Genomic DNA, 16,944 nt, shown 5'->3' with positions numbered 1-16,944 from the left:
GGACCGACTTTGGGCACTCCTGCCATAAGTGAATGATTTACATGGGAAAAAAAAGATTTAAAACCACTTCAAGTGGAGGAGTTTAAGGATCTTTGTGTCTTGTTCATGATGGATGGTTAGAAAATCAGCACAATTATTTCAAAACTTCCGACATAAAAACCTTGCTCAGGCATTAAATACTATAATTAGCATAAAAATCTGAGGACACAGAAATGTTGCATACAAACTCTAGTGATTCAAACCCTGAACCTTATTGCTGCAAAGAAACAGTTCTACCGCCGTGCAGCCCCAAAAGTAAGAATGTGAAAGAAATATTTAATAATTTCACTGTTCTTTGGTGGTAAACTGAGAATACTGTCTGATATCCTGAAAAGATCTGAGAGAGAAACTGAAAGTGTGGTTTCTCCTCTGATACTGAGAGTCACTGACTTTCTGACTATTTTGTGTGCTTTTATAGTGAGTATAAAGTCGACTGCGCTACAGGAAAGTATCGATGATCTTACAACAGACACACAGAACCTGATGGAGAGAAGGATGACGTTGAAGGAAGACATCGAGCATCTGATAGAAGAGAGAGACAGGTTAAACAATTTCTAGATTGCCTTTGAACCGTTTGACTATTTGTGTTATTTTTAAAATATGGTTCTAATTTTCAGTTATAAGTAGCTGTTCAAAACATTCCTAACCATTATAATCACAGGTTCAGTCCTGATGTCTGACAGTAAGGTGAGCCGGGGATTTGGCTGGGCTGGAGAAAAATGTACCCATTAGCAACAAGTTTAGAGTAAAGTCTTGATTTCAGAGAATATTGTTGTTTTTGAGAGAACCGAGAACAGAGCCCTGTGGTACGCCACTTCTAACCAGAATGGTAGTTTAACTTAATCACTTTCCATTATTGATCTGCACTCTACCTTTGAAGTCTTTGATCAGTTTTGACGAGTGAAACTTTAAATATAGACACTGGGATTTTTATGCTATTTTTGTATAGCATAAAATAGCATGCTATTTTATGCATGCTATATATTCTTTCATGCTATATCAGAAAGAATAATATTCTTTCTGATATTATTTGACCAAAGTTTCATTTCCTTCTGCTCTCTCCCCTTGTCGAATGGAACCAGCTTGTGACTCATGTCCAGCTGACTGGATTCCCTACAACAACAAATGCTACCTGTTTTACGACAGGCCACCTCGTTGGAAGACCTGGGAAGAAAGTCGAAGGATCTGTCAGATTAGACGATCAGATTTGGTTGTAATTGATGATCTGGAGAAGCAGGTAAAATCTAACACTAGAAATCTAAAGCTTATCCCAAAGTTTTTGGAAAATTTGTTGCTTGAAGAAGATTTACGACAATCTAGAAAAATTTGTTCACAGAAATTTGTCGCCAAACACATCAAATACTACTATGATAAAGACCATGGATACTGGATGGGGTTGCAAGAAATTAACAAGACCTGGATCTGGGTTGATGGACGTGTAGACACTCTTGGGTAAGAACTATTATCTAAAAATATACAACCTTAGTAAAATATAAAAATGTTTTACAAGTTTGTAGAAGAGTTAAATATACCATACTTTCCAGACTATAAATCGCAGGGTTTTTTTATAGTTTGGCCGGGGTGCGACTTATGTGTGAAATTATTAACACATTATACCACATGGTATTCACACTGAACCGCATGAAGCCGCGCGAGGCCTGTGTTAATAATTTCAACATTGGCGGTGTCATGAAGTGGTGTGGAGGAGGTGGTGAGGCAGACACTGGGGGCCCAGGTAAGGTAAGGTGGTGAAGATTTAATCACAAAAAACAGTCCAAAACAACAGTCAACAAACAAGTCCGCGGCCAGGCAGCAAGGCTGAGCTGAAGCCAGGGCTCGCACCGGTAGCAACTGGTCAAATAGGCGAACAGCACAAGCAAACAACATGGACGTCAAACAATGACAAAAACCCGGCGAGGAACAAAGGACACGGGTGGGACTAAATACACTGAGGGTAATCAAGGGAACAAGACACACCTGGGAGTAATCAAGGGGAAGACAGGACAACGAGGAGAAACTCAGGACACGGAGAAACTCAAATAAACACAACAGGCGGTAACTAATTCATAAAAACCGAGAAGGGCTTAGCAAAAATGGCACTGTTGGAACTATTTATTCTTTATCCATTTCAATTTCGTTTATTCTTAAACTTCTATTTTTTGTATTATTTACAGAGTTTATTTGCAGGTTAATAATTGTTGATTTTATTATTTTTTTTATATGTCATTTATCTTATTTATTCTTTTTGTAGTCAGATGGGAAGTAAAGTGGGTCGGTCCGCTTTCTAAAATGTAGGGCTTGGTAAAGGACCAGCAGGCATTTGGGTTTAGGGCCTATGGTTTTTACCAGAGCAAGAGAAATAGATAGGACAGAGGTCGGCAACCCAACATGTTGAAAGAGCCATATTGGACCCAAAAAACGAAAAGCAAATCTGTTTGGAGCCGCAAAAAAGTAAAAGCCATATATAAGGCTTTTATATAAGGCAAAACAGGCTCTAGGTGTTTATATTAGCGTATTATCAAAATGACTAAGTGTATACAAAATTAGTATTCATGATTAAATGTTTATTTTCCCTGTAGTGCGTCCTGGAAGGAATGACGCATCACGTGACTCTTTCTGTTGTACGATGGTGCTTTATGTTAACCTTCTGTTACAACATGAATGCATTTACAAAATTAAAGAAACACAATAAAGAAATCAGATTCTTGATATTATTTTTATTATGAAGAGCGACAGGGAAAGTGTCATTATTTTCCCTTTTTGGATCACAGAAAATCTGCCCCAGTTTGCATAACGACGATCGCTCTTTGTGAATAATCACCGTTAAGCGTGTGATCAAAAAAACAACAAACGGAGTGTAATAAAACGGCAGCCTTTTGAAAACGTAAAGTATATAAAATCAATAGAGTTCAATTTTGTGCAAATGCCAAGCAAATCAGTGCAATAGTAAACACAGCAGCCATGAGCAACCCGACCTGAGCAACGACACAAAATAATGAAAAAAACAACACTAAATGTATACTGATGAAAATTACTGGATTGCTTATTGATGTATGTTTTCAGTTTTTTTTTTTTTTCCAAGTTTCGGCTTTCATTGAGGTGCGCTCCAGTTAGTTATTTGACAACTTGTCGCTGCAGAGTGAACATTCAGGCAATCCTTCCACACTGGCAACGAATGCAGAGGATTCGGTCCAAGAATTGTATCATTGAATGTTTCTTCTACACATTTTATAGCATTGGAAATCGTTAAGAATGATTGTGTCGTGTTTGTCCTCCTACAGAAACCATAATAAACCAAAAAATATATTTCCCAGCCCCATCTTTTCCCATTTTCAAACATTTTTGATGAAGCTCCAAAGAGCCACTAGGGCGGCACTAAAGAGCCACATGCGGCTCCGGAGCCGCGGGTTGCCGACCCCTGAGATAGAAAAACAAAGAGAAGTTTGAATGTTGTAATTGCTTGCTGAAAAGGAAAATAAGCAACCAAGACAGTCAACAAGTTTGGACATTAAACTTCCTTTGGCTGCGTGAAGAATCTTGACTCCAGTGTTGTATAGTGGCTGATGAAAGTTTTTATTGGATGTTTGGTTTGACAAACAATCGCCACTAGCACACCAAAAGGTAAATTATATTCTGCAGATTACAAGCTGCAAGTAGTAAAATATGCAGCCGAAAACAGTAATCGAGCAGCAACAAGAAAGTTTGGAGTTGGCGAGAAACTTGTAAGGGACTGGCAAAAACCAGAAGTTATTCTTACTGAAATGAAGAAAACAAAAAAAAAAAAACAATCGCAAGCTAAAAGCTAGGTGGCTCATGGGTGCTTGAACAATATGCTGTCATGCTGCAGGAGGACCTTCTTAATGTTATCACTCAGCAGTCTGAGATTCACTGTCCATCGCTGGGCGTCACTCAGCTTAGGGCTGACACCAAGTAAAGCAAAGATTGTAATGCGAGTTTAGCTTTTATTCTACTCCTCATTTTGAACCCTAATCAGTCCAATTAGTCATTTTGTTTATGTGTGTCGCCAGTCTTGTGTGATTATGGTTATGTAAGCAGCAATGTGCATGTAAGCAGATAAATGACATAGATGACTCATAATCCATAACACTATTTTTGTTGCTTAATATAGCTAAGAGCAAACTGCAGCTGGGTTTTCTTGTGCCTTTGGGTCAGTGGTGCTGAAGGTGATTGAGTTCAGGCATGGAGACCTTCAGTCCTCAGTCTGTCCTCACTGTGGGACCTGAACCTCTGGCTGATGCCACCAAGCCTTGCTGCTGGTCTTTTGCAGTCAGTCGATGGTTTTTGACCAGCTGCCTCCTTGGGAATGTGGGTGAGGGCCGTCATTGTTACATCAGGAAGATCAAGATAAAACAGCTGGTTTACAAAGGCAGGCCCATCTGAAGACATCTGTTCAGAGGGACGAATCATTTTAACCCTTTAACTGGCCACTCAACCATATGGTTTAGCACATTTTGGGTCTCTATCTCCATATGAGGAGTGCCTAAGTTAGCTTAACCTCATTGAGCCATCTCTGTCGCTTGGTTGAGGTACGATATGCTAAAGAAATCCACTACAGGGCTCTGCTTCTTTAAATAGTATTCTTCTACCCCTCTCCAACCAGGAAGTCAGAAACACAAAAAATCTGTCACAAATATTGACTGGTTGTGGTAAAACTTTGAAAGGCAAGAATAGTTTTCTGGCATATTATAGTGTTCTAGACATTATTAAACAGAATTATGTTACTTGATACCACCTAAAAAGCTAAATTAAAGGTCTAATAATTTTTTCAAAATATGCTTGACCAAACGGTTGATTTGTCACTTGATGCTAAATGTAGCAAATCAAGGTAATTTAGTTAACTTTTTTTTTTTGGTATAAAATCAAAAGTCATTTTCATCTATTGGTGTAAATAGGAAACAATAAGTGTTATTACAATGTTATACACTAAGAATAATTATAACATCATCCATCCATCCATTTTTGGTTACCCTTTACCTAACGCGGTCGGGAGTTGCTGGTGCTTCTCCAGCTGCGTTCCGAGCGAGAGGCGGGGTCATCTGGACAGGTCACCAGTCTGTCGCAGGGCAACACAAACACAAACAGGACAAACAACCACACACACACACACACACACACACACACACACACACACACACACACACACACACACACACACACACACATCTAGGGAGAATCTGGAAAGCCCAATCAACCTGACAGTCATGTTTTTGGATTGTGGAAGGAAGCCGGAGAACCCGGAGAGAATCCATGCACGCACAGGGAGAACATGCAAACTTTGTGCAGAAAGACCCCGGGCCGGGAATCGAACCCAGGACCTTTTGCTGTATAACATCATCTTACAAAATAATTTTTGTAATAATTTCTTCCTTTGGGAGCAAAAGTGGTGCCAACACTCTGCAAACGATAAAAGAGCCCCAGATGTCTGTTGTCTTTTGTGACAACTTCTTTACAAGTTTCAACTTGGTTCAGTACCTGCACACTGCCCTTGGTGTCAAGTGTATCGGCACCGTATGACCGAACTGCACTGGTGGAGCTCCATTGATGACAAAGTCCTGATGCAAAGGGGTCGTGGGACCTGTGACTTTAGGGCTGCTGAAGGGGTTCCTCCAGTGAAGTGGTTGGATAACAAATGGGTCATCTTGCTTAGTAAAGCCTATGGGATCATGCCCTTTTCAACAGTGAAACACTGAAAAACTGTTGCACTTTAGTACAGAAAAAATCAAGATGGGAAAACTAAAAATGCAATATTTCCTTGTTCGATGCAATGTTTTCCTTGGTTGAAATTAAAACTAGTGTTGTGTAGCATTTTGACAAACATAAACTGTATCCAATGCCCCAGACATTTTGTTGTTGTTAATTTCTTTATAAATTTGCATTATTTTAATTATCTACTGTACTAGGTTTTTTATTACATCATGTACTTAAACCTTTAAGTGACATCTCAACCATTTGGTAGAGATCAATATTTTAAAAACCACAGGGTCTGTTGAAAAAAAAAATATTGATTGTGTTTATGAGTCACCCAAGGGTAAAAGAAATACAAAGAAAAAATTTCACAGGTTTTTTTCTTGGTGTGGTTGTTAATACTGTCATTGAAAGTAGAATTTCATGTTGAATTTGGATCAAATACATTTGTTAGATTAATTCTACTTAAGTAGATAATTTGTTAAAAACTTATAAAAGTTTCTCAACAGTTTTAGATGCAATTGTGAAAACAATAACATCTAAATCTGTAAAGTACATACAACTCTTAATTTAATACTAGTCTGGCTTCTTTTTTAAATACTTCTTATTGGTATAGAGACAAAACATGTAGATGCTGCCAGTTATCAGTTTGATGTTAGTGGGCTGCTGTGTGATTTTATTTTATGTTCTGAGGTTAATGTTTCTGTTTTCAAGGTTCTGGATAAAGGAGAACTTCACCATTCTGCAACCAAAAGTTCTGGTGGTTCCAAGACTAAATCCCTCAGAGAGCTGGAAGAAAGAAATGAATGAGTTTCAGAACAAATTCATCTGTGAGCGTGACGCTCGCAAGCCTTAATGTAACTGACTGTTTCTCTTAATGTTTCATGCAGGAATATCAATTGTGTCATGTGTATATACAATGCATTTCATCATGACTTTCATCAAATGCTGGTCATGTGATGTCGTCATTCTTATTGTTTATTCTTATTGTTTTTGAACTCTCACTTGATGAACCTTACAGCTGCTTTCCACTTCTCATTGGACACACTGAAACTAGGAGGGCTTTGTCAAGAAAATCCGAGATCATCCTCTTCCCCATGCTGGAGATTTTAGTTAACAGTAACAATAAATAAAGTTACCTTTAAATAAGTCACACAAATTACATCTAGACCCAACAGTAGGCCCAGACTGCAATATAAAAAATCTGGTTGTGTATGTTGTTTTTATCTCCTGCAAACTCAGCTTTCATTATACTTATTTTTTCTATCTAATCATAAGAAATTATAGTCAGAGAGAGAGATGAGACAGGAAGAGCAGGTTTCCTGGAAAAAGAGGAAGTAAGTTCCAGCTTGCAGCTGTAAAAAAATAGCTGAGACCAGTCCTTGTTTAAAAGCATAAACGTTTTAAAGGATAAAATCTAAACATTTTGAGTAATTAGATAAGATTTAAAGTAAAGTACTTATATTAATATTGGTTTACTTATAACAAATTTACACTTGTGGGAAAACTTACAAGTAAAAAACAAGTAACTGTAACTTTGGTATCAAATAAGAAAAGAGTAATAAGTTGTGATTATCATAAAATTATAAATTAATGCTAAATTAAAGAAACTAAAAGGTTTATGAATGTGATTTTAACATTGAACTTGAAATGGTGTAAAACATGTAAACTGCTATTAAAGATCACTGATGATGTGTTGGAGGTGGACAGTAGGTGAAAGGTCAGGGGTCAAATGGGCACTAATGGGAAAGCAGAGATGACCAAGACCTTATTAGGAGATAGCTTGTTGAACAACTTAAACATGTCAGAGACATGGGAGGAAGATTGAGCAACCCTGAGACATTAGCCAAGACCTCAGGACAAAATGTCTCTAAGACAGTGATGGATATGAGTTTATCTGTCCAAACAGTTACCCAATAAAGCACAGCAACAGTGTTAGCCAATGAAAATGCACTGAAAGCGGGTATAAACCCTATATAAGGGGAGAGCAAAAGAGGAATCTTTGGTTGGATCCTCCAGGCAGCTTCGAGTCAAGACCGAGATGGACAAAGAACTCTGCAGCTGAAGAAGAGCCGGGGCCACAGAGCCGAAGACTGTCCTGTGCACGGGGACCAACCCATCAGTCCCGCAACATGTGGCTTCAAATCGGACTTCTCTCATCAGCTGGGTTCAGACCCCAAGGACAAAGATGAAGACCAAGATGAAGATCAAGACAAAGACCCAAGTCCTGTGTGACCTCATCATCGATGCAGAGATGAAAGCTCATCAGACCAACAGAGATCCCTGCCTTCATCAATCAACCTCCTCTTCCTCCTGCTACAACACCTTCATCATCGATCCAGTTCTGGGGTTCGAGACACCAAACTCCGTCCGTCTCTCTAAAAGGTTCCCTTTTTAGTTCTTAGTATCAGCGTTAGGGAAAGATAGGTTAGATGATTTATTTTACTTATTTGATTATTTCTGCTACTGAATTAAGCACTACTGACCCTTGCAAAATTGCTTTACTAATAGAATATTTAGCATAAAGGAAATCTAAAAGATGTTGTGGACATTCAATTAATGAGTCGCCTCAAAGTTCTTTGATGGTAGTAAAATAGCTGTGTTTGATTCTGGGGAGGTAAAGTAGGTAATGTTTTATAGGTTGCTTTAGCCCAAATTTAAAACAACATCCTTGGGACTCGCCCGAGTCACTAAAACCAACCTGATTCAGTAACAAGTGCAAGTCGTATAAAAGAGAAGGAGACCGTTAACAGATGTGCTCTGTGGAACTAGTTGGCTGTATGCTGCTCAGTCTGGCTAATTCACAGGGGGAAGAAGGGTGGCACATCTGGAAGTAGGCCGTTAGTAGTCAGGCGAATCCTTTCTGGAAACCAGCTTAAACAGAGTTTACTTCAGTTCTGATAGGGTAAATCCCAGCAGATTTAGGAAACTCAATTTACCCGTTAGATGGAGAGCTGGTAGCACACATCTCCCCTCTCAGAAGAGGAAGTAGTGACTGAGAGAATAGAGAGTGAAGGGGTGGGGGGCCTGTGTGGATCATAGGATGCGTCTTACAGCTTGAAGAAAACTTAAATATAAACAAATGTATCTTCTAACGACTCGTATGGAACTTAAATATTCACAAATTTAGCTGATAATTTGGCAACCTTTGCACCACTTTAGGTGGTGCAAGTATACTTAAACATTTGCCTTTAGGTATGATAATAAATGTGACTTTATTACTCGAAAATAAGTATGCAAGTAAAATGTACTGCCACCTGCAGGTGGGAAGTGGCATCACTTCAAACCAGTGACTTGACTATTTTTATATGTATAAAACTAAAATATAAACAAATGTATCTTCTAACGACTCGTATGAAACTTAAATATTCACAAATTTAGTGAATTTGTAATTAGTAATTAACTACTAGGTGGTGCAAAGGTTGGAATGTATATAAACTGTTAGAAATATTAAAAAAGCCTGTGAAAATCTATGAAATAATTAAATAAAATATAAACAAACGGAGACCATAGAGCATGCGCTCTGTGAGCTCTCATGATCTATTTTATTTATTCGCGGATTAAATAAATATAATTCTAAATTAAATAGAGTAATATCCACTGCAGTGTGTGAAGACTTCCTAAAACAAAAACTACTGCTCTCACTGAGACTCGAGTCCTCTGTTCATAGTGTAAAACCTTTTAAAGAATCTAATTGTTAGTAAACGATCTCATTGCTTTTCTTCGCGTTTTGTAATTTACGCGACTGTTTCTGTTCCGCTGGAGAAATCTCGCTGTCTGCGGTTGTAACCTAACAACGGCTTGAAAAGAGCACCTACGATGTGCACATCCGCCTGGATGCGCAGCGGTCCGCTGTTTGATAGAACACTGGCTGGAGGCGGAGGGATCCGCTCGTCAGTGCAGCGGTCCTGACGGCGAATCCGTCCGGAGGCCTCGGCTGTCGGGGGTCGGTGAAGAAGCTGATTTCTGCTTTCACAGGTATGTCCAGTTGGCAACTTATAGGTACCACTGTTAAAAGTGTTTGTAAGTCCAGGATAGTTTGTTTCATTTTAACTTACGTTGACACAATTGTGAGTTTTCATGCAAACGGCAGTCAACAGTTACGACCCAATTCCTCTACAAATGTGCTAACGTTTAGCATTTCGAGTAACAGTAGTTCGCATTCAGACTGGCGACAGTTAACAGTGTCATGTAGGCTTGCCAACTGACCCGTATTAGCCGTCACATCCCGTATTTTAAACCAAATTGAAGTCCTCTGTACCGGACGCTGTTTGTCGTGTTTGACTGCAATTTGTGTTGACAAGCACTAGATGGCGCTCCGCTCCTTACAAACCGAGACATCGATAAATATATGAAGTCAAAAGCGCGGGCAGCTGCTTCATCTGCCAAAGGCTTTCCTATCAAAGTCATAGCTAATTCAGACACATTTACTTTGACGATGAATTTGTAGAAATCTGCAAACTAAATTAGTTTCTATAACTGCAAAATGAAATGGGTTAAACATGTTCGTGGCTAAACGAGAGTCTGAACTTCTCTGAAGGTTTAGAATATCACTGCCTTTGATTAATACCAGTTATTGTTAATCAAATGCAACTCTCAACAGGTGGTTGTTAAGCCTTGATGTAAATGAACTCAATGTTTCAACTGTTGTACAGTTTTCAGGAAGTTTGTTCCAGATTGGTGGCGCATAGAAGCTGGATGCTGCCCCTCCATTTTTGGTCCAGGGGATGCAGAGCAGACCAGAACCAGAAGATCTTTAATGTATTTTGATGCTAAATCATTCAGTACTTTAAAAACTAACAAAATTATTTTAAAGTCTATTCTCTTAGCTACAGGGAGCCTTTGTCAGGGCTTTGTAGCTGGGGTGATGTGCTCTATCTTCCTGGTTTTAGTCAGAACATCAGCAGCAGCGTTCTAGATCAGCTTCATCTGGAGGATTGATTTTATTTATTTCTAAACAGACCCTTTCAGTAATCAGTGTGAAATGCATGGGGGAATTTCTCTAAATCTTTCTGCAACATTAGTCCTTTAACCCTGGAAATGTTCTTTGCATAGGTTGAAATCCCGAGGGCCTTGGTGAGTCCGGACCCCCTCAATCTAGGAAAAGTCTAGAACCCCCGCGGAAAAAAATCATACAAGAAACCTTGTATTTAAACAATATTAATATGAAAACGTAAAAAACAAAGAACGAAACAAATCTGACATTCACCAAAGAAAAAAATATTTTTTTATGTCCCCCCTCCTGCAACTCTTAGAGTAATGGTTTAGTCCAAAGTGTAGGAGGAGCAACAAAAGCCCTGTGGCACAGGGTCAGTCAGTCATTGAAGTCAAGAGGTAGTTGTGGCTCTGCAGCACAAAACAAAAATCCCTCCAGTCAGTAAATACTGAAAGCAAAAGACATGCAAGACCTTTAGCTTGTTTTCACTGCTGAAGAGAAAGAAATGCATTAATAACAAAAATCAGACTGCAGTTTGTTATTTCATTACTTTGGCTGAATCATGTTAAACTGCCTTGTGATGCCTTGGAAAGCAAAACTGGCTACATTGCTTTGATAAGCATATGCAGATATCAACTATATTTAGCTCTCCAACTCTTCCATTAATGAGAAGAGTTTGAAACGGGGGAGAAGCGCTGCAAGTAGCCGACAGCTCAGTGTGTGGGAGCAGAAAGCAGAGAGAGAAACAGAAATGTATGCCTTTAGTTCTTACCATCTTCAACACAGAGCCTCTAAAACCACACAGGTACACAAAAAAATCTGAATATTTTTCTATAAAAACCTTGGTGCTTTGAGCATTAAGTTTAAGTTATGATACTTCCCAGATATTCATTATTTTACAGACTTTTAGATTAAGTAAATAACATAAATTGTATTGCGAGCCACTACAATAAATCAATATTTATGAGGAATTTTATCAAATGGAGTTACTCATTAAAACTTTTTATCGTGAACCTTAAATTTTTGTAAAGGTGCAGCAGAAATTAGATCTGCGACACTGAATCAAACCCAGACTGTAACTTTGCCGACCCTCATCTCCAAATTGTTCTTTAAAACATTCTCTGTTTATTGAAAATAATGAAATGGGATTTCCTCCCTTGGTTCTTCAGGTGATAGAAGGCTGACTTTGTAATTATCTTTATGTTCTGATGCTGCATCAAATCCTGATGTCTCTTAAAAAGTGGAAGAGGAACCCACCTGCTTTCCTGTGAGCTACAGCTGAGATCGTTCAAGGAGACATTGGACATTTTCTAACGTCTCCATCATTTTCTCTGTAAAGGATGGAGGACAAAGTGGACGAAGAAATTTATTCTACAGTCACCGACATCCAAGACGAACCTTCTCCTCAAAGTAAGTAACTCTAGATATGTTTTATGAGGACTGAAAAGTAGCAGTGCTACCCACGTTGTGTTCGTTTTTCTTTTTACATCACAGATGAGCTTTAATGTCTTTGAATCATCCCAGAGCTCTCTCAGCAAATCAAGTTTAAGACAATTTAAAGACCTTCATATGATGAAAACATAAAACATGGAGAAGCTATTCTGCTGTGGCATAATAAAAGAACGTAAATACGATTTGGAGAATGGACTTATATTAAACTTATATACCTTATCAAGTTCATTGTTTCTTTCAGGTAAAGAAGAAGAAGATGATGAACCAGAAGAGCAACAAGCACTCACCAAGTCTCGTCTGTATTTGGTGGGTTTGGGGATTTTTATTGGCCTGATTGCTGGAACACTCATTTACAGTAAGTTTAATTTCAACACGATATATATTTTTCTCTATGAAGAGGAGGTGGCGGGACATTGAGTCCGAGTGGACAATGTTCTGTGCCTCCATTGTCCAGGTGGTTCACCAGAGCTGTGGCTGCAAGGTTGTCGGTGCCTGTCGCGGCGGCAACCCTCAAACTCATTGGTGGACACTTTCGGTGAGGGAAGCTGTCAGGCTGAAGAAGGAGTCCTATCGGGCCTTTTTGGCCTCTGAGACTCAGAAAGCTGTTGATGGGTATCGGCGGGCGAAGTGGCATGCAGCTCGGGTGGTTGCTGAGGCAAAAATTTGAGTGTGGGAAGAGTTTTGAGAGGCCATGGAAAAAGACTTCCGCACAGCTTCAATGCGATTCTGGTCCACCATCCAGCGTCTCAGGAAGGGAAGCAGTGCAGTACTAACACTGTTTGTAGTGGGGATGGTGTGCTGCTGACCTTGACTCAGGACGTTGTGGACCGGTGGGCAGAGTACTTTGAAGACCTCCTCAATCCCACCAACATGCCTTCCATTGAGGAAGCTGAGTCTGGGGACTCTGGGTCGGGCTCTCCAATCTCTGGGGATGAGGTTGCCGAGGTGGTTAAAAGGTCCTTGGTGGCCGAGCCCTGGAGGTGGATAAGATTCGCCCAGAGTTTCTTAAGGCTCTGGATGTTGTAGGGTTGTGTTGGTTGACACGACTCTGCAATATCTCATGGACATCAGGGGCAGTTCCCCTGGATTGGCAGACTGGGTTGGAGGTCCCCCTATTTTAAAAGGGGGAGCGGAGGGTGTGCTTCAATTATAGGGGGCCACACTCTTAAGCCTCTCTGGCAAGGGCTATTTGGGGGTCCTGGAGAGGAGGTTCTGTCGGACAGTCGAACCTCGAATTCAGGAAGAGCAGTGTGGTTTTCATCCTGGCCAAGGAACACATTATCTGACGATCCAGGACCGCAACAAAAGGTTGGGGACCACTGGTTAAAAGCATTAAGATACAAGTGTCTAACAGTAGGAGGTATATTTGGTTTTGGGGCCCTCTACTTCTGCTAATAATGTGGACTGCTGCTATCAACAGTGAGATGATTAGTTCATCCACACACCTGATATTAACTTACTGCATCTCTGACATTGCTGTTTACATTACATCCTATATGCATGTGTCATGTAGGAGACATTAATCAGTCTATTAGCAGCTCCAGAAATTTTCTGGATAAAAATCACATTACTAAGACACATTAAAACAAGCTTTTATCTTGGGTTTTTCTTTTTCCTCTTTCTTTTCTCTGTCCCTGATGGATTTTGACCTTTTTGTGACATTGTTCAGCCAACTTATCTTCCACTGGTGCTTTGGCGGTTTGAATGAGCAATGCTCCTTGTAGCTCATATTACCAGTGAAGCATAACCTACCTGAGCAAGAGCAACTGGAAACAATGATCAAATATGTGTTATTGTAAAAAACAATCACAACTTTACAATGAAATTGTGTGTTTCTGTTAATATAGTCCCATAGAAATTACTTGAAAAATAAATCAGTTCCACTTGAGTGCACCCTAGTGGCCGTAAGCAGTCACTTCATTTGCCTTGGGCCGTTCTGGTAGGAGGAGTTATGAAGGTTGATGAAAAGTCAGGGACACTGAAGTGTCACCAAGAATCAATTTGACTTAATGCTGCTCAGCTTGAAACCTGTCAAAGTGTTCAAGTTTAATATGGCAGATGTAAAGTTGTGAAGAGGACGAAGTCTGGTTTGTGAACCTCAGGATCTCATCTTCTCATAGAGGAGGGCTTAAATCTTAAATAGGTTTACTGTTCTTTGGTTCTAAACTGAGAATACTGTTGGATATCTTGAAAAGATCTGAGAGAGAAACTGACTGACTAATTTGTGTTTTTCTTTAGTGAGTGTAAGGATGGTCACGGTGCTGGAAAATATCAATCACCTTACAACAAAAAGAATGCAGCTTATTTCGGAAACTAAGACGATGGAGGAAGAGATCGTCGAACTCAACCAAGAGATTGACAAAAGTGATTTGATTTTTAGATTACCTTTGGAACTCTTTATTTTCTGTTATCATCAATTCTTAACAATTTTCAAGAATTACAGTGGTTTGCAAAAGTATTCACAGCTCATAATGTGCTCAAGATTCAAATTAAATTTCAATGAATTCAATTTATTTATGTTCATTTATTCCATATATGGAATAGTTTAAGGCGTATGAATACTTCTGAAAACCACTTTACCTGATCATTATTATGTATTATATGGTGCAGAAGAACACTTGTTTAACAAGAAACTGGTTCAGTAAGATTGATTTATTAGCAACAGCGTTACAGCAAACTTTAGATTCTGGATAATTAATTTTTTTGAGCAAGCATAGAGCCAATTCTAACTAGAATAGTAGCTTCATTTAATCAGCTTTCAATATTGATCTGCATTCTACCTTTGTAATCTTTGCTTGAGAAATTTTGATGATTGAAACATTAAAAATGTACACTTTATTTCCATTTGATATTATTTTCCCCTTCTTTCTTCTCTTTCTTCTTGTCTAATGGATCCAGAGTGTGAACCATGCCCGAATAAATGGATTCTCTTCAAGAACAAATGCTACCTCTTTTACGACAGTCCACCACCTTGGAAGACCTGGGAAGAAAGTCAAAGGTTCTGTCAGAACAAACGAACACGTTTGCTTACAATTGGTAGTCTGGAGGAGCAGGTAAAATTTTAACGCCAACTGTAGTAGCTTAACGCTAATCTGGAAGTTTCTCAAAAGCTGAGGGTTTAAAATAAGAAAATTTATGACGATGTACAAAAAATCTATTCACAGGAATTTGTCAGCAAACACATAAAGTATTACCATGATGAATACCATGGGTACTGGATAGGATTACAACATGTTAGCAACTCCTGGACCTGGATTACTGGAAATGTAGACACTCTTGGGTAAGAACTATTCTCTAAAAATATACATGTTGAAATAGAAATATAAATATATTTGACACACTTGTAGAAGAGTTAAATAAACTGACTTCTCCAGGACTTCTTCTAAACCAAACCTTGGTGGACTATGAGATATGTTTGGGTTCATTGTTCTGTTTGGACGTCCAATGATGTCAAAGCTTACTGGGTTTCCTCAAGCTTCATCCGTCCTCAGACAGCAGGACAGTTTCTCCCAGGATATCCTGATTGACTCCATCTTGACCTCCACACTCTGCAAGTTTCCAGAGGAAGGGAAGCGGCCCCAGAGCATCATTGGGTCCCCGCCGTGCTTCACAGTGGGCAGGGTGTTCTTTTCAGCATGAGCTTCAGACGTCTGATCAGACTCAAGAAGTTCAGAAAAACAAAACCGTTCTTCATCCTCCTAATATAGCTAAGAGCAAACTGCATCTGGGTTTTCTTGTGCCTTTGGGTCAGTGGTGCTGAAGGTGATTGAGTTCAGGCATGGAGACCTTCAGTCCTCAGTCTGTCCTCTCTGTGGGACCTGAACCCTCTGGCTGATGCCACCAAGCCTTGCTGCTGGTCTTTTGCAGTCAGTCGATGGTTTTTGACCAGCTGCCTCCTTGGGAATGTGGGTGAGGGCCGTCATTGTTACATCAGGAAGATCAAGATAAAACAGCTGGTTTACAAAGGCAGGCCCATCTGAAGACATCTGTTCAGAGGGACGAATCATTTTAATACTGTCATTGAAAGTAGGATTTCATGTTGAATTTGGATCAAATACATTTGTTAGATTAATTCTACTTAAGTAGATAATTTGTTAAAAACTTATAAAAGTTTCTCAACAGTTTTAGATGCAATTGTGAAAACAAAGACATCTAAATCTGTAAAGTACATACAACTCTTAATTTAATACTAGTCTGGCTTCTTTTTTAAATACTTCTTATTGGTATAGAGACAAAACATGTAGATGCTGCCAGTTATCAGTTTGATGTTAGTGAGCTGCTGTGTGATTTTATTTTATGTTCTGAGGTTCATGTTTCTGTTTTAAAGGTTCTGGATGAAGGAGAACTTCACCATTCTGCAATCAAAAGCTCTGGTGGTTCCAGGAAAAATCCCTCACAGAGCTGGAAGAAAGAAATGAATGAGTTTCAGAACAAATTCATTTGTGAGCGTGACCCTCGCAAGCCTTAATGTAACTGACTGTTCTCTTAAAGATTTGTGCAGGAATATCAGCTGTGTCATTAATTTCTGTATACAAGGTATTACATCATTATTCTAGTAATCTGATGGTCATTTTATATTATCTTATTCTAAGTGGAGAGAGAAAACATGACTAATGAAAATCCTTTCAACACAGATGAATCATTTATGCAAAATCTCAAACATTAAAATGAAAATCGAGGCTTAATATGAAACAGAAATGCAGAATAACAACTGCCAGCATCAGAGTGAAAAAGTCTTTCCAAAGAGCAGAGAAGTGGCATAGCTAAATGTTAAATACATTTAAATTTATCTAAAATGAAACATAAACCTG

General features: G+C 39.1%; 2 protein-coding genes across 2 annotated transcripts; both read left to right on the top strand.

Annotated features, from left to right (window-relative positions):
• The first annotated feature begins 1,111 nt into the window (after positions 1–1,111).
• LOC129379994 (C-type lectin domain family 17, member A-like) lies at positions 1,112–6,607 on the top strand. The gene is made up of 3 exons (XM_055060959.1): positions 1,112–1,276; positions 1,376–1,491; positions 6,460–6,607. Exons 1-3 carry the CDS (start codon positions 1,112–1,114, stop codon positions 6,599–6,601), a joined length of 423 nt encoding a protein of 140 aa, XP_054916934.1. The 3' UTR covers positions 6,602–6,607.
• A 3,067-nt stretch (positions 6,608–9,674) lies between these two features.
• On the top strand, positions 9,675–16,641 carry LOC129351044 (C-type lectin domain family 17, member A-like). Its single transcript, XM_055019812.1, has 8 exons — positions 9,675–9,723; positions 10,401–10,506; positions 12,021–12,091; positions 12,375–12,488; positions 14,372–14,497; positions 15,032–15,186; positions 15,298–15,413; positions 16,461–16,641. Coding segments are annotated over exons 2-8 (675 nt in total). The 5' UTR covers positions 9,675–9,723; positions 10,401–10,504; the 3' UTR covers positions 16,552–16,641.
• Positions 16,642–16,944: the final 303 nt, after the last annotated feature.

Source organism: Poeciliopsis prolifica, unplaced genomic scaffold (assembly GCF_027474105.1).
Source record: "Poeciliopsis prolifica strain line A6 unplaced genomic scaffold, Auburn_PproV2 SCAFFOLD063, whole genome shotgun sequence".
NCBI lineage: Eukaryota > Metazoa > Chordata > Actinopteri > Cyprinodontiformes > Poeciliidae > Poeciliopsis > Poeciliopsis prolifica.
This window is presented reverse-complemented; position numbering and strand designations above follow the sequence as displayed.